At 36.0% G+C, this 27,086-nt stretch overlaps 1 protein-coding gene across 7 annotated transcripts in view; it reads right to left on the reverse strand.

Moving 5' to 3' along the window:
• Window positions 1-27,086, reverse strand: part of eml1 (EMAP like 1) — a 55,078-nt gene that overhangs the window by 12,127 nt on the left and 15,865 nt on the right. For 2 of the 7 annotated variants that reach the window (XM_058749633.1, XM_058749637.1), the window contains exons 2-7: window positions 11,917-12,099; window positions 11,562-11,615; window positions 7,478-7,607; window positions 4,233-4,367; window positions 4,093-4,121; window positions 2,935-2,961 (exon numbers count right to left, since the gene is read on the reverse strand). In XM_058749633.1, the coding sequence (XP_058605616.1) occupies window positions 2,935-2,961; window positions 4,093-4,121; window positions 4,233-4,367; window positions 7,478-7,607; window positions 11,562-11,615; window positions 11,917-12,099 (558 nt within the window). Of the gene's footprint in view, window positions 1-2,934; window positions 2,962-4,092; window positions 4,122-4,232; window positions 4,368-7,477; window positions 7,608-11,561; window positions 11,616-11,916; window positions 12,100-24,612; window positions 24,756-27,086 lie in introns of those variants that run through there. The other 5 variants (XM_058749636.1, XM_058749641.1, XM_058749638.1 and 2 more) reach the window with 4 other exon arrangements.

Here is a 27,086-nt window from a genome sequence, read left to right on the forward strand (position 1 = left end):
GTGTAGGAACATTTTCAGAGAATATATCTTGAAATAAATAGTGTTTCTTACTATTTTGGCAAATCCTTCTAGTTATAAGCAAAAATAGATAAATATTTAGAGACATTTATGCTTAAAACCAATGAGGGAGGAAAAAAGAATTTATAAAAATACACTAAATGTAAGAGATAAAAGTTTAAAATAACTCAAAATGTATTTTCCAAAAAAAAAAAAAAGAAAGAGGACATTAATTGTTTATTTTTATTTATTCATTTTTAAAAAATCTTGTTCTAAATGTATTTCATTTTTTTTCTAAGAAAACGAGCCAAAAATGCTGTTTATGAAAAAGATTTTTGCAGTGCTGATGGGAAGGGGAGGCGCATGGGAAACTGAATGTTATCTTGATCGAGGAAAACCAGGAATACTGGAAATAAAGTGATAAATGTATTCTGAAGAAACATAACTCAAACCACCCAAGTGACTTTGGTTTTTAATTTGTTTACCTTACAAGTATTTTGTGACTATAAAACACAGTGGGCATAGTGAGTCATTCACTGACTGTTGCATCAACATTGAAGACAACAGTTTTGGGAAAATAATTTCCACTAACTGTGACACACTGCACACAAACCAGCATGACATTTAACTTCAGATTTATGATAAACACCAAATTCCAATTTCAGAGAAATAACTGGTTGACACAGGATGATAAATGCCCTTTACGGGACTGAGAGAACAAATACGTGTACGTGGAGCAAAAAGCAGCAATAAACTACTGGAATAAAAGCCATTCAGTGTGCTGCTGTGTGACTGCAGGAGATTGTTGGATTCCCATGGTGCATGTGAAAAACAAGTGCCATGAGCAGTGAGCAAAACACCCAGGAGCTGTCAGAGCAGCATCATTCAAGAGTTAACAGCCTGTGTTTTAGCACCACTGCAATCAACCACAGGTTGGCATCACTCAGAAGGGTGTTACAGAGAGTGTTCATTAGTTTATTGGGAAAGGTAGCATTTCTGGAGGAAGGGTGGGAACTTCTATCACACACGCATTTGTCTAATCAACACAGACCCTTACGCAAGACAGCTCTGTGTGTGCTGATTCCATAATATGAAGCCAGAGCTATCAAAGTCTGCTAGATTACTGTCCCATCTGGAATCGCTAGAATAAACGGTATAAAGGGGCATTATGTGCTTTTTACAGCAGAAACAACCATAATAAAAAGAAGTAAGAAATCTCTTAAGACCCAATAAAATAAAAGTTTGGTGGCAAAAATCATTTAAAAGTCTAGTTTAAAACACAGACGCCAATTCTTAGGAATGTACTCTATTGATGTTGGTTTCATATGGTTTAAAAAAAAAAAAAGTTTAACTTTAATGATTCTAATACATCAAGTTAAAAATATTAACTAATTTAATTAAATATTAAAATATTATTATGTTTTATATGCATATATTTTAATTCAAGTAATTTTTTTATAGTTTTAGTTTTAGCTTCAGTTAAATATACTAACCCTGGTGTACACGTCTTTATTATTTTCAAGTTTACAGTTTTTCTCAGTCACTTTGGTGCATTTCTCGAATCATCCTTAATATTTGCAAAGAGGTATGTGCATTTCTCAAAACAATTCGTACAAACAGCACCACACAATGCAAAAGGCCTGCAAAAGCCTGTAACTTACTCAAAATATTTAGCTCATCTCTCAAAAGTAAGTATTTATGTCAATGAACATATCAGTGCCATCAGAATGAAAAGTCCTTTTGTCATTGTTCACAAACAAGATGCTTAGTCATGTTGTCAATATAACAGCGCACTCTGTTAGTATTACCGGATATAAACAATGGCAATAGTTTAGATACTGTATTGAAACTGCAGAAGGCTGCACTTCTTATGTATGCAATATATCCATTTCAAAAATACAATTTACACATTACTGTAATGGATAGGATTCATAGTTACACTTTTACAAGCGGTCTGACCAAAAACAAAAAAAAAAACTTACAATGTCAGTGTGATATAGAAAAGAAAAAGACATATGGCACAAAGGCGAAAATAAAAAATTAGAAAGTCCATTGTCAGAATTTGTAACTCTTGTGCTGTCCTCTGTCTATATGCTTTCCAATTGAAGGTTGATGAGATGCACCTTTGAGCTATTGGTTTGTCATTGGTTGATCTACATTCTCTTTCTCATTCATTAGTGAAAGTCAAGATTCACTTGCACAATTCATAGCAAATTTACAAAAAGTCTAATAGAAATGTGTAGTGAAAATACGCTTGAAAGTTTATGTTTTGAGGGGTAAGACTATAGCACAGAGAACTGTATAATACATTTTGAGCAACATGACATTAGCAACTGATAATGTAGGAAACCACAGACACATGTGCATAATCAGTTGCATGAATGTACCAAAGCACTCGCAACTTGTTCAAAAGAATGAGAAACTGCTTTTGTGATGTGCACAAGTGACTAGATGATGTGGAGGTTGAACAAGTAGTTTTGAGAAGTTCATTTCTGATTCGAGAAATGCACCAAAGCGACTGAAAGTCCCACAACATCACTTTTTACATCCTGTGCTAACCTTGCCTTGTCATATAAAGGTAAAATTATCTGATATTTTAAGCGATTTATTAATCTTAACTCACAGTCATGAGAGTCTGCAGGAGTCCCCCACTATAATGTAATTTCCTGTTAAATCAAATATGGCCCAAATACAAAAATATGTAAAAAAAAAAAAAAAAATAGGAAAGAAAATCTGTTTAATAAGAAAAATGGCTTCATATACAGTATCTGGCAGTGCATAAATAATGATTCTCAACTCTACCAGCTGTCTTTGCATTTTTAAACAAGGAGTCATAATTGCCCTCAATCTGTAATTGTTGACTTCCCTCTGGCTTCGGGAATCAAGCTGTGTCCACAGAGCCGCTCACGCAAGGGCCAGTTGACAAACAGTGCCTACCTTTGCAGTGCGTCACACGTCGCATCCCTTTGTGAACGTACAGAGACAGAGACAATCACGTAAGATGGCAGAAAACGGCTGATGGAAAGACAGATCCCTGTTCATAAGATCCCAGCTCGCCATGTCTGGGTAATTACTCTACAAGCTCCTCCGGGATAGTCGTTTCATTCGCCAAGTGCACTATTTAACAAATCCACTGGTTCATTTGGTGTACTGTATATTTAACATCTGGAGTTGCTGTCTTGACCTCAATTAATCAGAGTTTTGGGTACAGTTAAATACAGTAACTGGGTCACATATACAGTAAGGAACATGCAAATGTCGCCCTCAGGCAGAACAGCTTGTTTTATTCTGCCTCATATGGCTGCACACACTGAACGCTCTGCTTTTACACCAAATCAAATTTGTTCTGACGTTCCCAACAACTGCTGCTGAATTCCTTTGTGTCTCTTTAAAAAAAACGAGCTGCACAGCTTCTGACCAGAACTGATGTATAATAGATAAACACAATGGCTATAAATGCCTGTTGGACCTTGAAAATGTCAAGCTTTTTTACTTTGAAAGACCTTGTTCTCCTTGCTGAGAGACTAATTAACATAATTCTGACGTTTCTATGCTTAATAACTATACTTATATAATAGTAAATATTAATTCTCATAATTTTCTACTACCAGCATTTATTTGCTCTTCAACCTAATGCTTAGAAATTATAAATTCAAACATAAGTTAAATTAAATAAACACAAAAATGAAAAGAGGAAATGTTTCTGGTAAGAGATGATGTGTTACTGACAAAAGAAAAGCAGGTAATTTAATGGTGAAATGATCTGAAACAAAGATTGTACCGCCATGAGCCATGACTGGAAATCACACAAGCAGAAATCTCTAAAATCGCTTTTTTCTTAAATGAGTTTCCCTTAATTCACTACAGCCCCACTGTAACATCTGTCCACCTTCTAACTGAGCTGCATTGCTGCTAAACAAAAGTACATCTGGGTGGTCAGCCATTTATTTTGAGGACATGTGTTTGGCAAGAGTCTGTACTTTCTGGAAAGCCCGGTCAAAAAGAACAATGACAGTATAACCATTGCTTGTATGATCCAGTCTTGGTTCAGAGACACATACTCTATCACACGGGAACAGGACACCTGACTCTTACCTGCGCTGAAAACAGGCTCCCTCTGTTTGCTGCAGGAGGTGAGAGGGGAAGAAAGTCATCTAAATGTGCATGTGCAACGTGTGAGTGTATGAGTTGCTCTTATTCAGTCAATCACATGGGCATAAACTAAATTTACATACTTTTCTGTGGCTTTCTTGCCACTAGAGTTGCTCCCTGTGGAACCAGCGCGTGTGCGATTGCTTTTGGAGTCCACACCACTGTCTTTCCTGTTGTTGGGGCCGACTTGCTCAGATGAACTTGTCCTTTTCACAGTGCTATGAATGATAAAAGGCAATATAAATATCAATTTGTCCCTCACAAGAAAATAAAATACTCCTCATGTAAAACATAGCAAATGGGAAAATATTGAATATGATGTACAGAATTAAAGATCCTGCTTGAATTATTATTAACATTTATTTCAGATTTTTTAAGAAAAAGTTTCAAAATTTTGGTGCTGCATTTATTTGATCAAAAATACAGCAAAAACAATAACACTGAGAAATATTATTTCAATTTAAAACTGTATTCCTGTGATGCCAAATCTAAATTTTCAGATGCCATTACTCCAGTATTTAGCGTCACATTATTCTTCAGAAATAATATGCTGATTTTCATGATCAAGAAATATTTCTTATTATTATCAATGTTGAAAACGGTTGTGCTGCTTAATATGTTTGTGGAACAAAACACTAAATTAAAACAGAATACCCAACATTATAAATGCATTTATTGTCACTATTAAACAATGTAAAGTGTTTTGAGATAAAAGTATTCACTTCTTTAAAAAATAACATTAATACTGCAACATGTATGTATGTACACACATACTGTATATACAGCTTGCAATATTGTATCTGTCTCCAAATATAAGTTAACTTTCATGAAGCCTAATTTTCCTACAATATTCTGAACCTCAAACAGGAAGCATAAATGTAAACATTCACACAGAAAAAAAGGAAATGGCAATGTAGAGATAATAATGGTGACAGCCAATTATAACAGACACTCAGCACACTCAGCACCTTCCCCGAAGAGACACAGCAAACAACCATTACATATTCCAGAAGAAATGTGTTTTATATGTTTTGTTTTTTTCTCTGTGACATGTTCATGCCCTGATTTGCTGTGTCTTTGTGCACTAGAAAGGGGTGAATTGAGACAGGGTGCCCTTTAAAACTTGTCAACAAAAGAAAAGACCCCATCAGCAGTCCACTGGTTGCCAGGCTCAAGTCTAATCCAGACTGCAGGGCTAAAGTTCATTTGGCCCAGCCATTGGCGGATGGTGTTATCCCGTGTTAAATAGGCTGCAGGATCTTCATGCTTTGTGAGGCTTTTTGTCAATAATGGCACTTCAGGCATACAAGCAAGCGGGTATAGAGTTAGTCTATAGACTGCACAGGGCTCTCGCTTCAAGGCATGATGGGAAAAGAAGCTTTACAGGCTGCAATGAAAGAGTGCCTGAAGAGAAGCTAAAACACAAATGTCCAAGTAATATAGTGCCCAGTTTCACAAGAATCAAAGCAAAGCTTATCTCCCATTGCAGTGGTACTTCCTGTGGGATCCCCAAACAGCCTCCACAGAATATGGATGAACCGCAGACTCTGTTTGCTAAGGCTTTAAGCTTGAATAATGGTTTTAAAAAAACCTTTAAAGCATTTTTATTACAAAAATATCAGTAGCCCACAGCACTTTTTAGAAGATTGGAGATCCTGTAGGCAAAAAACTCTCACCTGTAAGGTGGCCTCAGAAGAAACCTGGGCAGATGGGACAGACTAGAACATGTAACAGATGGGAAGAAGGGAAGGGGACAGACAGGTCTCACAGGATGACAAATACATGTGACAGACAGTTGACACTCACAAACAAAGACACTTAGAGGAAAGCAGGGGTTGTCAGCTGGGTTTGTGTCTTGTAATCATAAACCTCTGTTTATTAATTAATTCATCTGCATGATGTGGCTATTTATTAAACATTAGACACATTGGTGTTGCGCAGCTGGAGGGTTCATGAAAGTGACTGTTTTTTCTCATTGCAATTTTGATTTTCATAGTGGACTGCAGAATCACTTTAAGCTAATGAATATCATTACATCAGTATCGGTTTATGGATTCTAGAAAGAAAAATGATCTCGTTATTATTCATGGCTTCCTAGTGTCAAAAACAATGTTATTTCTGAAAAATGGTTAAGTTGGAATGTGACATATCACACTGTGAGATACACTAACCGTCAAACGTTTGGGGTCAGTAAGAATTTTTTTGAACAAAATTAATACTTTTACTCAGCAACGATGCATTAAATTGATCCAAAGTGATAATAAAAACTTCAATATTTTTTATTTTATATAAATGCTGTTCTTTTTAACATTCTATAAATGACATAATCTTGAAAAAAATTTATCACCTTTAATAAAAAAAAAAAGTGGCACAAACTTTTTAACTTGTGATAATTATTAAAAAATCATGAGCACCCAATCAGCATATTATAATGATTTCTGAAGCGTCAAGTGACAAAGAAGATTTGACATCTCAGGAATGAATTACATTTTAAAATACATTAAACAGAAAACTGCTATTTAAAATTGTAATAATATTTTACAATATTTTACTTTTTTTTTAATAAAATAAATGCAATCTTGATAAGCATAAAAAACTTCTTTCAAAAACATTAAAATCTTAACCCCAAACCTTTAAACAGTAGTGTATAAAGATGCAATTATGAGAAACAAATTGTAAATTGTGAGAAATTAAGTTATTACTAGAAATTAAGTTGCAATTGTAAAATATGAAGTCATATTGTGGAATATAAGTTTATCTGCAACCTAATTCAAAAGGCTTACTCTCTGTCATCTAAAACCTAGGCATACTGCATTGCTTTCTACGTCACATTTGACTCACTTGAGAACCTGTGTCTTTCAGGTTTAGCGTTGCTTATCATGAAAGACGTGAGCTGACCTTTATAAGACAAAACCGTCCACTGTTATCTTGTGTATATTCATGCTCTGTCTATCTATTATACTGAAATACGATCCAGCACAGCACATCATAGAATACACACAATTTTATCTCCACACCAAAGTGAATTGGCTGAGAAAGATTTGAACAATTTCATCTTTATTTCTAAAATGAAAAGGACTAAGATTTCAGTCAATTATAGATTAAGGCAGGAATACATTACACAACTTATATACACTAAACAGCTGGGGGTCACACAATAACATGCTTTCAAGTTGTGACTCACACAAAAAATATATGCCTTGTAGATATTAAACATGTTTCATATCATCAGACTGGATGAAATCAAAGTCCGAAGTTAAAAAAATCATTGTCTGCACCCATCAGACTTTACAAAATGTTTTTGTGGAATCAGCCTTTAGTCTCTTACCTTTTGGTTGCTGGTGAGCTGTTGTCCTTCTTGGAGCTGGAGGGGGATGGCAGTGTGCCGCCCTTCTTAGGCAGGACAGTACCGTTATTGACCGTGGGTCTGAGGGGCAGGGCTGCAATCATCGGTCTAGCTGAAAGATGGAAGGACACATGGGCAGAATTACACACAGCACTGCAGTCAGACATTGTTTGGTCACACTTTATTTTAAGGTCCAATTCTCGCTATCAACAAACCATTAACTATGACTTTTGCCTCAATAAACTCCTAATTTGCTGCTTATTGATAGAAGTTGTTAAGTTTAGGTATCGGGTAGAATTAGATGGATGTAGAATAGCAGAATATGTGCTTTATAAGTACTAATAAACAGCCAATATGTTAATAATAGGCATGCAAAGCAGCAACTAGTTGTTAGTGAGAATTGATCCCTATACTAAAGTGTTACCGTTGTTTCCATTCTTTTTGTAAACTAGTTCCACTTTATGTCGAGCTTTGATAGTTAACTTCACATTCTCAAAGGCTCTATGAAATCACTTGACAAGAAGTTTTCCTGTTTAGAATTATTTCCTATTAAAACAGGAAGTCTGGGCAGTACTTACTCATTCCTTTTGTTTTAAATGGCCAAAAAGCCTTTGTTATGTCATAGTCATGAACAATCATTTGATACTTGTCAGTTAGTTGAATGTGGTTTTAGTGTAAATCTAGAGATAACTGGACAAAAAAAATGTGTAGTGCAGGATGAGTCATCAATATTCCTGTGTCACTGTCCAAAAAGAGAAATATGAATTTTAAATGCATATATCTGATAAAACTAAATTTTGTTTATGGGTATATTAACATACAGATGAATTCAAGGCTAATGGACAAAAGCCATAAAACTTTAATTTAAATTTAAATTTTAATTACCATTCAAAGTTTGGGGTCATTAATTAAAAAAACAAACACTTTTTGACCACTGATTTGGTGTTTTAGAAACATTTCTTATTATTATCATGTTTAAAAGAGTTGTGCTGCTTAATATTTTTGTGGAACCGGGAAACATTTTTTAGGATTCTTTGATGAATAGAAATGTTAAAAGAACAGCATTTATTTGAAACAGAAATCTTTTGTAACATTATACATTCCTTTTAGGGATGCACGATATTGGAATTTTGCTGATATCCGATATGCCGATATTTTTCAGCTCATTTTGACTGATACCGATGCCGATACCGATATATTTCCTTTTGTTTGGAGACAACACCAAGTCTCTCCTGTGCAGAAATTATAAGCAAAATATTTTTAATTTTGGTTAGTTTTTAACAAGAACTTATTTATTAGAATTAAATAAAAAATAATGAAGCTTTTTTAACAGTACATTGAAGCTTTGAAAATAGCTATAAATAAATGTCAATCGCTGAATTTTCCACCCCAGAAAGATGCAGTTAACCCTAACATTTTATTTTAAGATTTAATATTTGTAGATGGTCTAAAACAAAAGAGTTGTAAAAATTCTGAAAATCTTTTAGAGCTCATGATTTGTTTAAAAAATAAAATATATTACACATTAATGAATAAATCAGTATATATAAAATTATTTAAAAATATATAAAAAGTGTCATGTTTGTGATTATTTTTTTTCATGTAAGCTATAGCTTCTAACCTTTAAATCAAAACATACTCATTATTTTGTGACATCAATTACTGCTTTATTTAATCAGAAACACAGTCTAAATGTTATTTGTGTAGGCTATTTTACTTTTAATTTAATTAGAAGTAGGCCAACAGCGCCCCCTACAGATTAAAACTCCTTACAGAACGGGCGTTAGGACCTGCTGCACATGCTATTACTGTTTACTCTATCACACACCGAACGGCGTCATTCTGTACGTGCTTTCCCAGATTAAATGCAGAGATCCAAAAGAGTGAATCTAATCATCATTCAGACAAAACTTTGCTTCAAGAATGAGCCACACTGCTGACGTGATCTAATCACTAGCACACCCTGAGCACATGTGAGTTAACCCATTCCTCTTACCGGCAAGACATATCGGCATAATTTTTCATATCAGGCTGATGCCGATATTTACATTTAAAGCCATTATCGGCCGATTCCGATTATATCAGTCCAATAATATTGTGCATCCCTAATTCCTTTAATGTTACGTTTGATCAATTTAATGCATCCATGCCAAATAAAACTTTTAATTTCTTTCAAATGAACAAATAAATAATACAATAAAAATCTTACTGACCCCAAACCTATGAACAGTATATGTTTAATGCATCACACAGTAAACATTTCCAGATGTCAAATTCAATCAGTATATGAAGAACTAGAACAGATGTTTTTTCTTGCTTGTTCAGACTGTCCTGCAATAGGCTGAGCCACAAACGGACTACATTAAAATACAATTGTGGTTCACAGAAGTCTAGGTTGGTGAATATCCCTTTGTGGAAATCAAGTACTTAATAGCGCATCCACATCTGCAGTCTAACTGCTGATGGCAAAGATTTTTGAGAGGCTTTATTTACATTACCCTATGCGACTGAATTATTAAATATTCATCACTGCAGATTTACTTGAATGTGTTATGAATGTGTAGGCAGCGGGACAGAAACACAGTAGAAAAAATAAAAGAAAGACTGAGGCAAAAGCGCAAGTGAGAAATAGCAGAGAATTTTTGTTTTGTTTTGTTTCAAAGAGATCAGCCTGCACAGAGCGTCAAGGATTATGCAGAAGCAAAGCGTGACTCATCTCGCACACACTTCAAACAGGCAGAGGAAAGGATGAAGTGAACATGAGCTAGCTGAAGTACAACGAAAGTAAGCATTTCTTTATTGGTTTAAGAAGTCTTAGACCCCAGTTTGACATTTGGTAGCACATATTCATGCAGTCTGGCTAATTAGTGTCTCACATCAAAGCAGCAAGCGTGTTTCAAACCTTTGAGACGGTAAAGAAATGTGACTAATTACCCACTTTATCCTACAGTTCAAAGGATTATATGGATTTAGTAAAGCTTTGTTAACAATCACCAAAGAATCAAGATATTTAAGGCGACAAGCCACTTTCTATGTCTGTTAGTCCAAAATTATTCTCATTCTTGAGATTTTTTAAGGTCTCTCATTTTTGAAAGATATTACAATGTGGATGTGGTAGCTTGTCAGCCTAGCATTAAATGTAATTAGGACTAGAGTGTTTGTTAAGCACACTAACAAGCATCTTAGTGTTAATCTCACTAAGCTCAAAAGAACTAGACAAATGTGAGAGAGAACTGTCACACGTGCTGGAGTGAAAATAGGGATGCACAATAAATTGATGATCTAAAGAGTAACGTGTTTTAGTGTTTTTTTTTTTTAATGATCTGTCTGATTAGGTTGACATTGAAAGAAAAAAGTTCCACTCTTTTCCTTAGCCAAGTTTAAAAAAAAATAAAAGTTTTAGTTTACATAATATATGTGTGTGTGGTGTGTATATTTATTATGTATATATAAATACATGTATATATTTATATTCATATCATTTTTAATTTCTGCATGTGTGTGTATTTATATGTACATAATAAATATACATAGTACACAAACGTTTATTTTGGATGCAATTAATCATTTGACAGCACTATTTTATTTTAATTCATTTGAAAAGAATTTAGTATAAGATAAATTAAGCTTCTCTAAATTAAACCAAGTAGATTAAGCATTAACCTCTCTACAGGACTCCTGTTACATAACTCATGATTTATGCAAGTGATGCTGAACATTTAATAACATCCGCATGTATATAACAGCATGGAAATAAACATTAGATTGAAAATTACCCTGTTTTGCATATGAATAAACATTCAGTATATCAACATGCTTACATTACAAGCAAATACCACATCTAATTAACATTTAAAATGGAAGCTACTGATCATGGATTACAAATATCAGCCAACATTTCTATATCAGCGCATCCCTAAGTGGAAATATAACTCATACAAACTCAGTCCCTCTGTGTTCATGCATTTTTGAAGCCAGTGATGTCAGTTTCAGTGATGTGACTAAACTGTGCTCTTTGTATTAGTGAGTAACTCTTGACAAGTGAGACATGAGCCCCACTGCCTACCTGGCTTCCCAACACTGCTGTCAGAGGAGGGAGAGTCTCTCCTCACTGCTGCTTCTAAACACGCTCACAGTATGAGAGAACAGTTGAGAGAAGGGAATAGGAAGGTAGAGAAGAAAGGAAATGAATAGCAATAGAAGAGAAAACTGCAGCCTGAGCAGGGGTGGGATGGAGATGAAATCTAAGAAATGGCACACAGGTGGTACTGTAGAGAATTGTTCTCCAGTGAGGCTCAAAGAAAATGCTGAACATGTTCAAGCAAAGCAGCTGAGATTAAATGCAAAGCTGAAATAAATAACACGATCTGGAAACTCTAGGACTTTCCAACAGATGAGGTGGCAGAGGGTCTGTGTGGTACCTTTGGTTGGTCCTTTCCTGCTGAGCATGGCCTGCTGCTCCTCTGAGATGTTCAGTCTCCTCACCACATCAGCCAGCGCCGACTTGAGCAGCTGAATCTCATCCTCCTGCATCTGAACCCGCTGCTCCAGAGAGGCGATCCGGTCCGTCACCTCCATACTGCTCGACGCCGAGGCACTGTCATCTATAACACACAAAAAACCTTCAAGTACATGGAAAACTAATGCTGAAATTTCAATTTCATAACTGTTATAAGTACCACTGTTAAAAAAATACGGATCTTCAAATATGTGCCTCAAAGAACCATTATTAAATGTTTAATATTATTAATATTAATAATGGTTCGTAAAGCATGTGGAAAATATTTACTTCTATTAGGTCTATTGTATTTTTATTTTTACCCACCACTAAATTAATGTTAGATGTATACACCTAAAATTAAGCCATAAAACTACGGCTGTCAATAGAATAAAATAATTTTGTCATTCAAAAAAAGTCATTTTAATGGTAAAAGCCGGTAAAAATATAAAATATATGTATATATAAAATATATAAACGCATATATGAAGAGTTAATTTGCAAAAACAGATAGGCTAACTCTTTTTAAAATTTTCAAAAATCATGTTTTTTCATTGTGCAATATAATAAATAAAAATAAAATATTGTTTTTGGAAGCGAAATAGAGCAAGTCATCTTATAATTTACAGTCATCTTTAAATTGACATTCCCAGATTTATGCTACATGTTGTTAAGTTCATGTTTATTGCAGTATTTTAGCACCATGTTTATTACCATGATGGCGTTTTGTATTTGTGTGCAGTGCGCACTCTTTCTATATATTAGTATTTACCTCAGATTGTGGAAAAGCTACTTTGATTACTGTTGCCTATATATTGTAAAGGCATAAAACAGCATACATTCACAAAACTGTATTATAAAGGCAGAAAGTAGATGTTAGCACTTCAGTAGGATGATGTATTAAGGTTATATCAGTTTAGAAAGCAGAATGAAAAAGGTAACTATGTCAAATTCAGTAAAAAGTTTCTCAAATGGCATCAGGCTAATTGAAACCAATATTTTTAAGAGTCTGAATGTAAAAAAAAAAGCTTAAAATGTCAAGAAAAGCAGATCTCTGACATCATAGATCCCACTTAATAATCCATTCATTGTAGTTTATTTCCACCCGAGGTGAGTGACCATCAAATTTAAGCCAAAAGCCTCATCCAGCAGGGTGCTTTTGAAAGAGTCAGCGAGGGATGGCCTAACATGTCCCTCTTCATCACATATGAACATGCTGATGGTTTTTGCGGCACCCTTCCCTAACAGCTGCTGACCCGGAGAAACCCTGTTACTCCCTCTTTCACTCAGACACACATATGAAAGAGCAGTTAACTGTTTGCAAGGTGATTAGACGGCTTTGTAAAATCAGTGGTATGAAACATTAATGAAAACCAGTGCTTTCAACCCCTCCCTGAGAATAACGTCTTCATTAATTATACACTGAGAGGAAGCAGCTGGTAATTAAAGCAATAAAAAAAAAAAAAACAGTTAAAACATGCTACTGCATTTTTCAGTAAGATTTATAAGGAAACCATTCAATTAGCTGGGTGTGTCATTAAAGACTTTTTTTAATTACTCTGCATCTGTTGGGATCCTATTCATTGCACATCATTTTTAACATTGTTTTCAGACTTCAGACTGGTATAAGTTCAGTAAAGTTCATTACATTAGTCGTTAGGAAGAACTAACAATGAACATTAATTTTATTTACTAATCTAGGTTAATGTTAATTTCTATATATTAATGTTAATTAGTGTGTGTGAGTCTATATATATATATATATATATATATACACACACACACACACATTAGACTTTTTATCAGAATTTCCTGCAATTGTGACTTCTTTATTTGATTTTTTTCATAATTATGAGACATGAGCTCAGAATTGCACAATATAAAATCACAATTCCGAGAAGAAAAATCTGAATTCTATAATATATTTTTTTATATACTTTTTATTTTATATCTAACAATTCTGTTTTCTGCAAGAACATTTTGCAAGAATAGTGAGATAAGAAGTCACAATTACATTTTATTTTAATTTTTTCTGTGGTGAAAACAAGCTTCCATAATGAACAAACAGAAATTAGCCATGGTACATTTATGAATTAACATGCTTTAAAGATAGTTTTTCTTTGTTAGTTTCCTTATACCTAATGCATTAACTAATGAAAAAGAAATTGAACCCTACTGTAAAAAAGTGTTACCAGCATTTGATTAATTTAATAACAATAGTGTAAAATAATTTACACTAAATAAGTCTCAGTTATAAACTGACATTCAGTAATACCATTTAAAATATGAATTCATAGCGAGTGTGACCTGAATTATAAAAATGCCAACTATGAGTCCTATCAGCCTGAATAATTGGCAGATGGGAAGCTTCAGGCAAAATAAAAAATGGATAGTTTTGAAAGTGAAATTTAGATAAGTACCTTCCACTGCAAACATTCAATCACTCAATGTTTCCTTATCCCAACTGAGCTGTATAATTATACCCTCACACACATACAGTATACACACACACATCAGCAAAGCGCATTTAATGGCCTCCAGCCATTCCACTTAAAATTCAGTTGCTCGCCCTGCAAAAACGATCATAGCCATTAATGTTCAGTGGTGATTAATCGCCTCCTGAAGATAAGCCTCTTTATGCAACACTATTTCACCCTGTCAGGATATTCAGATAACCCTTAGATTTATACTTACCTGCACAGACCAGCACACCTCAGCCCTCTGCATTGAGCAAACCATCCCAGTATCCCAACATTCAAAAGGTTTCTATTGCTGGATCACTAAAGGCTTTGTTAATCACTGCACTGAGGCTTTTTATGAGTGCATTATGAACAAAGGAACATACAATGTGAATCCCTACATACACACACGCACACACTTCAACCAAGACAAAACCTAATAAAAAATGACTACTAATAATTAGAGCCGCAAATCATGCTGTTTGCATAGAAATTGCCTCTTTGATGGATGAAATTAATCATTGATTGAAGCCATCCCACGGATTCATCTTTTCAAAAGCTCCATGGGGAGATTATTCTGTCTTTTCTCCAAGCACAAACCCAGTTTTCAACCGTTCTGCAGCCGCTGGTGGCTAATAACCAGCACAATAAATGACTGTCACATCTGCTCAATAGCCTAAAAGTGCTTCCCGTTCATTTGACAAATGCACAAAATAATACCGCACTCAACAAAAGCGCACCTGAATGGTCAGCGATAGAGCATGTAAACACACGCTTAAACACATATTTAATTAATATTCCTTCTAAAACGCTAATGCTCTCCATTGAACTTCTCAGCTACGCATGACTGCAGGTGAGCATCAGGGAGAGTGCGCTTAAAAACCATTAGCGGGAATATATCAGTGCAGCATGAACGGACACAAATTGCAATTCTTGTTGCCGTTCGTTGTGTTAAAACAGGAGGATTGGCAGGCGTCCATATCTTCTAATGTGTTTCAGAAATCAAATGAACTGCTCAGACTGAGGATGCACTTCCCTTGCCATTGTCTCTCACTATCTCGGTCTCTTCCCCACTTCCCCTGAATTTAATCTCGTTCTGTTTCATTGTGATTGGATTGGAAGTCAGCCCATCACAGGCTTCATGTTCCACTGGAAATCACATTTGTTAGATAGCGCATCGCTATCCTAACTAGATCTTCTTCTTGCTTCTGTTGGTTAACCTCCAAACACTAAACAGCTCTTTCATAACTATTAGCCTATCTGGTGATTAGACAGAAGATCACAAAAAAAAAAAGGAACAGTTAAAAACAGAACAGTCCGTGCACTGAAAATCTTCACACCTGCCCTAGTGGCGTAACAGAGATGTCCAGTATGATTCTTTTTAAATTAATCAGTTGATCCAGCTCACAAAATCAGTCTGAATATTGTTATAGTCGAAAAAAAAGTAGCTTTAGGAACTTTTAGGCTTAAAGGTGTTAATATCAGCATAAGATTGTGTAGTCAGAGATGACCTAATGGTTAGTTTTACAACTCTAGAAGAGGCTCAATCCCATTTTGCTTTAGTTTAGCCCATGAATTGAAGTCAAATACCTGTCCATCTTAATACTGAATGTTTTTTCCATCCTCCTAAGAAAGAGAGACGGAACTGATCTCATGGCCACCAAAAGACAGATTGTGCTCTTACTGCACATAAAATGAGATTGAAACTGAAGTCCAATTCCTGACCTATTGGCCTGACTAAGCGCAGACATTCATTCGCTGCTTTAAAACCGCTGCAAAGAATTTCAATGTATCAGAGCGCATGCTGTTAGGTGAAAGTCCAGGAAGCGCAAACTTAGCTGCAAGATATGTCAATCTTGGGACATAAAATCTAAGTACTTAATAAATATGAATATATATATCAGGTGTATTATCAAAAAATGAAAAACAATTATTTAATGTTTACTTTAATCTCGCCAGCTAGAAATTGTCAGATTAAGCAAATGTGTTGAACAAATACATTTAAGAGTTCCAAAAATGTTTGAGTTAATGTTAACAACATTTTGCTTTTAAAAAATAACTAAATTCAAGAATCTAAAAATACAAATTAAATATTCAAACTGTAATGGTACTCAATATACTGATATTTAAAAAAATAATACCAATAATGTTTTAAATTCTTGAATAATGAGCTAGCATAAAGCTACATAAAAAAAAACAGAAGGGCAGGGTAGAAAGTGTTGGTGGATTATCAAAGCAAAACGGACTCTCTTTAATGTCTCTCTCAAAGCGCTGGGGCTGATTAATAATGCATCTCTGGTCTCTCTCCGAGTCTGAACCTACTAGCTGACTCACTCAAATCCTGTATCTGCTCAAAAATGAGTCTCAACAGCAGCAGGGTGCTAAGATTTGTAAGGATTATCATTACGCTGACAGTGAATGTGATCATGTTCCTTTACTTTGGAGGCTTGTTTCCCCTTAAAATGAAGTAAAAGCTGGAATATCCCATATCATGCTTAATAGAGCTGCCATATAATGCAAATTACATTGCACATTTCTAAAGGTAAGGGCACATTTTCCATTGTTCAGCAATTTTTTGTGACTGAAATCCAGCCTTTTTAATAGGAATCCATACAATCTGGAATTTCACACAAAGGTGAAAGCCCTACACATGCAGATTTTGCAACAGGTCGAGCTGTACCCACAAATTCGCTGCACTCACCAACAGAAAGCTGCATGGTTTGAAAATGACTTCTTGGAGCAATGCTTCATGCATCACTACACTACTGACAGTGGACTTTTTTATCTTTGAAAATTTGCTGAAATTTCGCTAGTGTGACCCCACCAATAAGAAAAATAATCAAGGTAACAAAACAACAACAATAATCTCAGCATTCAGAATGAGGCTATTTGTAAGTCACCACCATTTTTTGGCTGCTTCACACATCTGTCTTCAAGTACAAGAGAAATGTGTAAGGGATAATCAACGACTAGCTGTGCATTAAACGATTTGAATGCACGACATGGAGGCGAAGAACCACCCGTCGTGCAGCGGAGGGTGGTTGCCTCCGCGAAGTGCATTCAAATCGTTTAATGCACAGCTAGCCGTTGATTATCCTGTTTATGCCATGGTCATTTGCCAGCATTCACATATTAAAGATGTTAATAATATTTGCGCTGCAATATTTGACCGGAACGATAAAAATGACGATTATTTTCGTCTGTATTACTATTCAACTGTAACTGTATGTTACTATGGTTACCAATGTTTATAGGAAGCGCATTAATATAGAACGTGATTAAACTGACCTGGAACTACCTGTGCAGTTACACAAATTTAATCAACACCTGCCAGCCAATCAGAATCTAGTATTCAGACAGACCGTGGCATAAGACTTGTAAACATATTTCATTCCATACTGAAAAGTATAGATAAAAATTAGCACACTGCAGTTAATGAATATTAGCAGTTAGCTTAGCAACATGTTAACAGCAAACTTAAAACTGCCCATGTAAGCAGTAGGCATCATAGAGCAAAAATCTTTCAAATGTATTTCAAAAATACGCTAATTTTGTGAACAACACAAATGAAATATATATTTTCAAATAGAAAATATATTTTGTTCAAATGCTATCCCTTAAATGCTGAAATACATTACTAGGGGCAAGAAAATATATTTATAATTTTGAAAAATTGGACAAAATAAACATAGGCCAAAAAATATGAGGTAAATAAAATATAAACAATACTGCAATATTAAAATATATATTTCTTGCCATATGGGGCAGCTCACCGGTTTTTGTAACAGCGCTATTGTGTAAACAAAATGCATCTGGTCTCAGTGAGTATCAAAGTGAATCCTCCCAGAGCTTTTCACAAACCATTCTCATCAACCAATTGGCCTTTGAGATTGGCCTCTTACATAAAGAGTTCATGCTGAGAGACACAGGGAGGATCTCTGAGAGAAAGTGAGTAAAAGGTTTGTGTGTGCTTTAAGAGGATTACAACCGCCTGCTTTCCCAAACGCTTTGTTTTTGCAACCTGAGGTCACAGATCCAAGGTCAGTTCACTGAGGAACCATCTGCAAACTCTGGTGATAGTAAAACAGTGTGCTGTCTCGAGGTGTCAGTGATTCAGAGAGGGTGGCTGGACCGTTATATAATCTAGCAGAGTCCCAAACAAAGCAAGAGAACAGCAGCGTGCAGCCAAGCTATCTGCCAGATTACAGGTACATAATGAGGAAAAAAGATGGCCTTCAGTAAATAGGATTTAGGAGTTAAAAATAGTCACACGAGATCATCCCAGAGACCTCACCCGTGACCTCTGGCAGGGAAAGAACAGGAGAAAGAGAGAAAGCAGGGAAGAGGTGACGAGCAGAGCCAAACTGCCCCCAAGAGAGAGCCAGAGTTTCAATCCACCTTACATCAGCAAAATCCACCTTCAGGTCAAGCTGTAATCAACCTATTAAAGCCAATGCCTTCTTCCATTCTGATTTCAAATCCCTTGTTAGAGTTTTATAATTGAGGCTTAATATTTACACGTTAACAGTATTGCCTAGATTTTGACATTTTCTGAATAGTAAGTATCAGTGTAGCTTATCCGCTAGCCTTATCACCACAAATCTAGGTGTTATGGCTGCCAGCAAGAAGCTATGTGGTTGCTAAAGTGTTGTGAGTGTTTTTAGCATTTCACAATGCAGTTGTTAAGAAAATTATATGTTTGTTTTTGCCCCCTTTTTTCATGAGCTGAACTCAAAGATCTAAGACTTTTTCTATGTACACAAAAGGCCTATTTCTCTCAAATATTGTTCACAAATCTGTCTAAATCTGTGTTAGTGAGCACTTCTCCTTTGCCGAGATAATCCATCTACCTCACAGGTGTGGCATATCAAGATGCTGATTAGACAGCATGATTATTGCACAGGTGTGCCTTAGGCTGGCCACAATAAAAGGCCACTTTAAAATGTGCAGTTTTACTGTATTGGGGGGGGTCTGAAAACCAGTCAGTATCTGGTGTGACCAATTAGTATAACCTTCTATTATTCAAATCCGTTAAAGGATTGTTAGGCTGCATTAATTAGATCAACCGGAACCGGGAACACTCCCCATAACACACGATGTACTTGTTACATCGTAAGTAGAATGGCATCTACGCTAATATTTGTCTGTTTCTTTCCTATTCTGTTTCTCAATCCGTATCTGGTCAGATGGTGGATCAGCACCAAGAGATGATGTCTACAGCCCTGATCGTCAGCGGAGACCAGGACACCCAGATGACCCCCAGAGACATATCCCCAGTGAAAACCTCGATTGAATACAATAAAATTTAAAAAAAATAACAAAATAACTAAAATATAATAAAATACCTAACTACATAATACTACTATTGTTAGAAATTACAACAAAATTAAAATAGACATATAAACTTTTGAACTGCGGGTTTCGTCTGGTCAGAGGAGAACTGGCCCCCCGACTGAGCCTGGTTTCTCCCAAGGTTTTTTTTTTCTCCATTCTGTCACAGAGGGAGTTTTGGTTCCTTGCCGCTGTCGCCTCTGGCTTGCTCAGTTGGGGACACTTAATTTCTAGCGATTATCGCACGATTTGATTGCACAGATACTATTTAAACTAAACTGAGCTAGACAATGACATCTCTGAATTCAATAATGAAATGCCTTTAACTGAAAATTGAGTGTTTAATCTTATCATTAGACATTACTGACACTCTATCCTCTAATTTGATACTGTTAAGTGCTTTGACACAATCTGTATTGTTAAAAGCGCTATATAAATAAAGGTGACTTGACTTGACTTGACCAATATTTGCCTCACGCAGTGCAACACATCTCCTTCGCATAGAGTTGATCAGGTTGTTGATTGTGGCCTGTGGAATGTTGGTCCACTCCTCTTCAATGGTTGTGCGAAGTTGCTGGACATTGGCAGGAACTGGAACACGCTGTCGTATACGCCGATCCAGAGCATCCCAAACATGCTCAATGGGTGACATGTCCAGTGAGTATGCTGGCCATGCAAGAACTGGGATGTTTTCAGCTTCCAGGAACTGTTTACAGATCCTTGCAACATGGGGCCGTGCATTATCATGCTGCAACATGAGGTGATGGTCGTGGATGAATGGCACAACAATGGGCCTCAGGATCCTGTCACAGTATCTCTGTGCATTCAAAATGCCATCAATAAAATGCACCTGTGTTCGTTGTCCATAACATACGCCTGCCCATACCATAACCCCACTGCCACCGTGGGCCACTCGATCCACAACGTTGACATCAGCAAACCGCTCACCCACACAACGCCATACACGCTGTCTGCCATCTGCCCTGGACAGTGAAAACCGGGATTCATCCGTGAAGAGAACACCTCTCCAAAGTGCCAGACACCATTGAATGTGAGCATTTGCCCACTCAAGTAGGTTACGACGACGAACTGCAGTGAGGTCGAGACCCCGATCAGGACGACGAGCATGCAGATGAGCTTCTCTGAGATGGTTTCTGACAGTTTGTGCAGAAATTCTTTGGTTATGCAAACCAATTGTTGCAGCAGCTGTCCGGGTGGCTGGTCTCAGACGATCTTGGAGGTGAAGATGCTGGATGTGGAGGTCCTGGGCTGGTGTGGTTACACGTGGTCTGCGGTTTGGATGTACTGCCAAATTCTCTGAAATACCTTTGGAGACGGCTTATGGTAGAGAAATGAACATTCAGTTCACGGGCAACAGCTCTGGTGGATATTCCTGCAGTCAGCATGCCAATTGCACGCTCCCTCAAAACTTGCGACATCTGTGGCATTGTGCTGTGTGATAAAACTGCACATTTTAGAGTGGCCTTTTATTGTGGCCAGCCTAAGGCACACCTGTGCAATAATCATGCTGTCTAATCAGCATCTTGATATGCCACACCTGTGAGATGGATGGAGTAACTCGGCAAAGGAGAAGTGCTCACTAACACAGATTTAGACAGATTTGTGAACAATATTTGAGAGAAATAGGCCTTTTGTGTACATAGAAAAAGTCTTAGATCTTTGAGTTCAGCTCATGAAAAATGGGGGCAAAAACAAAAGTGTTTATAATTTTGTTCAGTGTACATAGGTAGATGCCCTATTAGCGGCTGTTTCTACGAGCCGGTATACGTAAGCCAGTCATCATATTGGAACGGTCAAAGATGGTGCTTGAACCAGAGGCTATTGTGGTATCTCACTGATTGACAAAACTCATTGATTTTAATGATAATAATACAATAGAACACATTATAATCAGATTATAATCAGTGATGCTGTCTAGACTGTTCCTTGTTCTATTTATGACGTACTGACACAAAGTTCAAATTATTTGCAACGGTACTTTGTAGCGTCCAGTGTAGACAGACTTTAACTGTTGCACACAATATGGCAACTGTTGTGTCTGGTGTAGACACGTTGTAAATTTTGTTAGTGTGATGCTATGTGGTGGTTAAGGTGCTCAAAGTGTCACATAGTATGTTGCTATCCCTTACAAAAATTAACCATGGTTTTATTATAATAAAAGTGTAGTAACAGTATAGTAAAAAGTATTTTTTACCATTTGAATAACCAAAATTTCACTGCAAACACCATGGTTAAACTATAGTAGTGTAGAAAACCAGGGTTAATTTGTGGTAACCATGTTTTTTGGTTTTATTTGTAGTAAAACCAGTCAGTTTAAGGCATGTGTTGTTTACAATGTTTAGCATGTTGCTATGCAGCTGCTGGGGCATTCATGGTGGTTATTGTGCTCAAAAATATTGAGAAAGCACAACAAAACAACAGGCTTTAGGTAAATCAAGATTTTAAAAGTAAAACTTCTTTTAACTTGACAACATCTTAAAAAAAATATCACATGGCGCAAGATGCTAAAAACTGAAACAAGTCACAAAGTCATCAATCTATATCCATATTTAATGGCATGAAATAAAAATCCACTATGTAATTGATAATAATGAATGTTATTGATCTTATTGTAAAGGAATTATCCATGCACATGTTTCTTTCTTTCTTTCTTTCTTTTTTTTGACGTAATTTTGAATTGAAACTTGATCATCCACAATACAGAATATTGAAGAATAAAAGGTCTGTTGCCATTTCCATCACATTGTGACTGAAAAATAATGCAGACAGATCCAAGAACATGTCCTATGTGAACGGCCCCCTTAGCAAGCACCACTAATGAGAGTATGTTGGGAATTATAAAATAAAGACATAGAGGAAATGGTTTGCCAAATGGCTTCTTGGGATATTAGTGCACATCTTTTAGCATCTTTCTCCGTCTCTCTCACAAAGCCGATAGCATGCTGCCAGCACCTTACCAGCACGTGTAAGACAGGCAGCAGAAGCTACATGTGTGTGTTCATTAATCACGCCAGCCTCCATCCCCACGGAGAGACTATACAGACAGGACTGAGTCGGTCACAAGTGATGCAGAGATGCCTGCAGTGTTGTTCCCTCTTAATCTCCTCCAGGCAGCCACGGAGGCAGAGAAAACAACTTTGTGTGAACCGTAGAGGCAGGGTGTTTTCCACCCCCCACTACCACCCTGCTCACTGGCAAGAAACCAACAAGGGGGGTATTTTAGGGACGACGGTGCTCTAGCCCCAAGCCTCGCTGTTGGGATGCAGGAAGTGGTTGGGCTAAGAGAGGATTACAGGGATACTGAGCCGATCCTGATCAGCGGTTATCCCTGTGCTCCGGGAGAAAGTGCACAGGCTTAACATGCTCTGGTGTATGGGTTCATGAGACTACTGAAAACAGAGCCTGTGTGTTGTTTTGGGATAAAAAACAGTTGGTCTCCTACAAATGAGCTGCTTGGCCAGAGATGTTGTTTAGCAGTTTAATGTTTAAATTGTTTGCTAGCAATATTACTATAAAGATTTTGTGCTTTGTTCAAGAAATATGAGCAGAACAAGCAAAGTTTATTAAAAAGTAAACTTAAAAAAAAACCCCGAAAAAAAATCAGTCACTAAGCAAAGTTCTGAGTAGGACTTGAAAATGATGATGCAAGGAGATAAACATTTCTGTTAATAAGTCAAGTGAACATGGCCAAATATCAGCTGATTAATAACTCTATTTTAAGATAGTTTAAAATGTAAATTATTTCTGTGATGGCAAAGCTGAATCTTTAGCAATTTTCAGAGTCACATGATCCTTCAGAAATCATTCTTATTAAAATCAATTTTGAAAACAGTAGCTGCTAAATATTTTCAGGGAAACTGTGATCAATTTTTTTCCCCCCCGGGATTCTTTAATGAATAAAAAAAAGTTCAAAAGAACAGCATTTTTTTGAAAGAAATCTTTTTGCAACATTATAAATATGTTTACAATCACTTTTGATCAATTTAATGCATCCAAGCTGAATAAAATTATTGCACTATATTGTACATTTTTATTAAAAGGACAGTTCACTGACATTTACTGTATGGCATCAGAAGACTTGAAATATAGTGTAATGACGGCTTTAATTTTATTTTTGTCATTTTTGGACCTTAACGTCCCTTGCTCACTCACTTTCAAGAGCAAGAGCATTCTTCGAAATGTCTCTATTTATGTCCCACAGAAAAAAAATAAAATAATAAAATAATCATACAAGGTTTGGAATGACACAAAGATGAGTAAATAATGATATTACTTAAACATGGCCAGAGATGTGGTAAATTATTCATTTAATAATTTAGGTAAAAGAATAAAAAAGTAAACTGAAAAAAAAAAAACCTGTTAAAGTAATAGGTTAAATTACTCTTTTAAGAACACAAATTATTATTTTATAAAGTGCTTTAAACTAATATTGTGCATTTTATCATGTCTGGAAAGCCTTGCTGCTAATGACACCTTTCCAGACAACAAAACGCACTTATAGACAATATAAAGAATGCTCTAAAGGACGGTAAAAGTGAAGCTACACATCATGTCATGCTCCCCACCCCACCCACATGCTCCTTGAACCCCATTTCGACAGACTAATCAATGAAGAAAGCCCACTCGCTCAGTCTCAGGTGACCTTACTGTCAACCACAGTGAGGAATGGCACACACAACTCTCCAAACAACAAAACACTTATCTGTCTCCATGTTTAATCAGCCAGGGCCTCTGTTCATGGGACCCACCCAGTAACAGACCCTCTCACTCCAGCACAGTCACCATAGAGATGAGAAGACAAAACCGACCTGGAATAGGCACGCTGGAGTAGAGTAGAAACTGCGGGTTGTGCTGACTCATGCTCTCCTGAGAAATGGCACAAACGGCGGGGAGCTCTGGTGGCAAACGAGGCGGGGAAGGAGGAGAGCAGACTGAGGATTTTGAAGGAGTCGCAGAGGGTCTGAGTCACAGAGCAGGAGAAAAGTAGGGCAGCATTAACTCATGGCTGGCTCCGCTTTCCCGCTTCTGACACAATGCTCTTTTCAGCGTGTGTGAAAGCCTGGGCTTTCTTCTCCTTCAGAACCCAGGGCATTGTGCACACATAACAAACAGCCCAGAACAGTGGGTGGGTGGGTGGTTTAAATAAACTGAAGTGTTGTTCTTTGGGTGGGTTTGCGGATGCTGTGCGCTAATGACACTGGATGTTACATGCGGAAAATCATATGTCAAGCCCCTGCGCAGCACAACTGAGCTGATGGAATAGAAAGTGTGTCAGTGTTCCTATTGTTAACTAAAACTATTACTAAACTGAAATATTGAATCTTTTTCCTTAACTTCAATAAAATATTCCAAATGAAAAAAAAAAATACTTAAAAAAACTTCTTAAAAATTTGAAATGTTGCATTACCAACTAACTGAAAAAAAAAATACAAGTGGAAGCACTAAAATTTCAAAAACTAAACTAAAATAAAGCTAAATAGAAATATTAAAAACAAAAATTAATAAAAATGACAAGCACATAAAATTACTAAAAGTTAAACTAAAATGAAAACTGAAAAATATTTATAAAATTTACAGTAGTATATAAACAATACTTAAATCTTTTTCCTTAATTGAAATGAAACTAGATGAAATGAAATAAAATAAACTTTAAAAAATTTAAATGAGAAAATAAAATTATCCCTACATGAAACTTACATTTCTAAAGCTAAATAGAAATATTAGGAAACAAAAACAAATAAGCATATAAAATTACTAAAACTAAAATGAAACTGAAAATATAAAAATAAAAGCTCATTCAAAGTATTCATAAATACTACAATAGTATAGAGGAATACTAAAATAACACTGAAGTATGTTTATTCACCAGATATTTACAAGCTTCTGCTTCCATGCGTAATCTGCTCTGAACAAAAGTACATGGGGAAAGGCTTGCCATGGCTCTCACTTGTGATTTCCCAGTGGTACGTTTACAGTTCAAAAATGCCCATTAGATAACGGACACTTAAACAATAAAAATACGGAAAAATTCAAGTATAAAATCCCAATAAGCCTTTTGGTTGGACTTATTCTGGTCCACACAACACACAGTATATGAAAGACACGCACCATGTTTTGCCATTGCAAAGAATTAGCATATTTTGAAGCAAAATTTGAATAATCCTGTCTGCTTGACACCCCCACAAAGGCCTCTTTGTTTTGGAAGCCCTTGAGAGTGAATGAGCGAGTGGAATATTCCAAAAAACCGCCTTAATGTACAAAAATAGCACAATACTACGCCTTCAGCGGGACATGCTTCAGATATGTCGCTGACACCTTGAACGCTGCACTGCTCATGGCTAAAAGGCAAAATGCAGAATGACCAGGAAAAACATCTTTTGGTAAGTTACAGTGAAGTTTCTTGAGTGTCAATCTGTTAGTCAGGAAATTATGGAAGCATGTTCCTGCTGCAGAGTGAAAACTAAAAAAAATAAACGTTTTTTTAAAAATAGTCACATTTTGTGGTAAGAAATCACAATTTACAAGTAACAATTATGAAAAAGTAAATTTGCAAATGAGAGATAAAAAGTAGTAAATGGAATGTAAATTAAGAAATAAAGTTTGTACAATTCCATTTTTTTTTTCTCTGAAAACAAAATTGACTGACTGCCATAGGAAATAATTTATTTCTTGTTTCACAAGCTTTTAAAATATTCTAAATATTTTAAAATAATTACTGTTTTGAACTTCAATTGACATTGAAGACTGGCTGCTAAAAAAATTCAGCTTTGTCGTCACAGGAATAAATTACATTTTAAAATGTAAAATAAAATAAAAAACTATCATTTTAAATTGTAGCAATATTTTACAATATTACTGTTTTTACTATATATTTGATTGAATAAATGCAGCCTTAAAAAAGGCATTGTGCATAAATGCATCTTTCTGATACCAAACTTTTGAATGGTAAATTATTTCGAAAAACACGCAAGTGAGAGAGAGAGACAGAGGGAGAGAGAGAGAGAGAGAGAGAGAGAGAGTTGCACTAATGGCTTCGGTCTTCTCAGATAGAAGGCCTGTGCAGATGATGGTTTCAGAATTGTTATCAGTAACGTAATGGGAGAGAGTGCAAGATAAAGAGCCAGTGCAAGTCATCTGGGGTCTGCCACATAACAGACAAACAACGGCTGTGTCAATATCAACCATTTAGGGGAAGACGAGTTTTATCCCTCAGTCTGCAATTTTTTATGAGAGCACAGCTCAATAAATAACAGCACAAGAGCCATAATACTAAAGGAAATCG

Source organism: Onychostoma macrolepis, chromosome 17 (assembly GCF_012432095.1).
Source record: "Onychostoma macrolepis isolate SWU-2019 chromosome 17, ASM1243209v1, whole genome shotgun sequence".
NCBI classification, from domain to species: domain Eukaryota; kingdom Metazoa; phylum Chordata; class Actinopteri; order Cypriniformes; family Cyprinidae; genus Onychostoma; species Onychostoma macrolepis.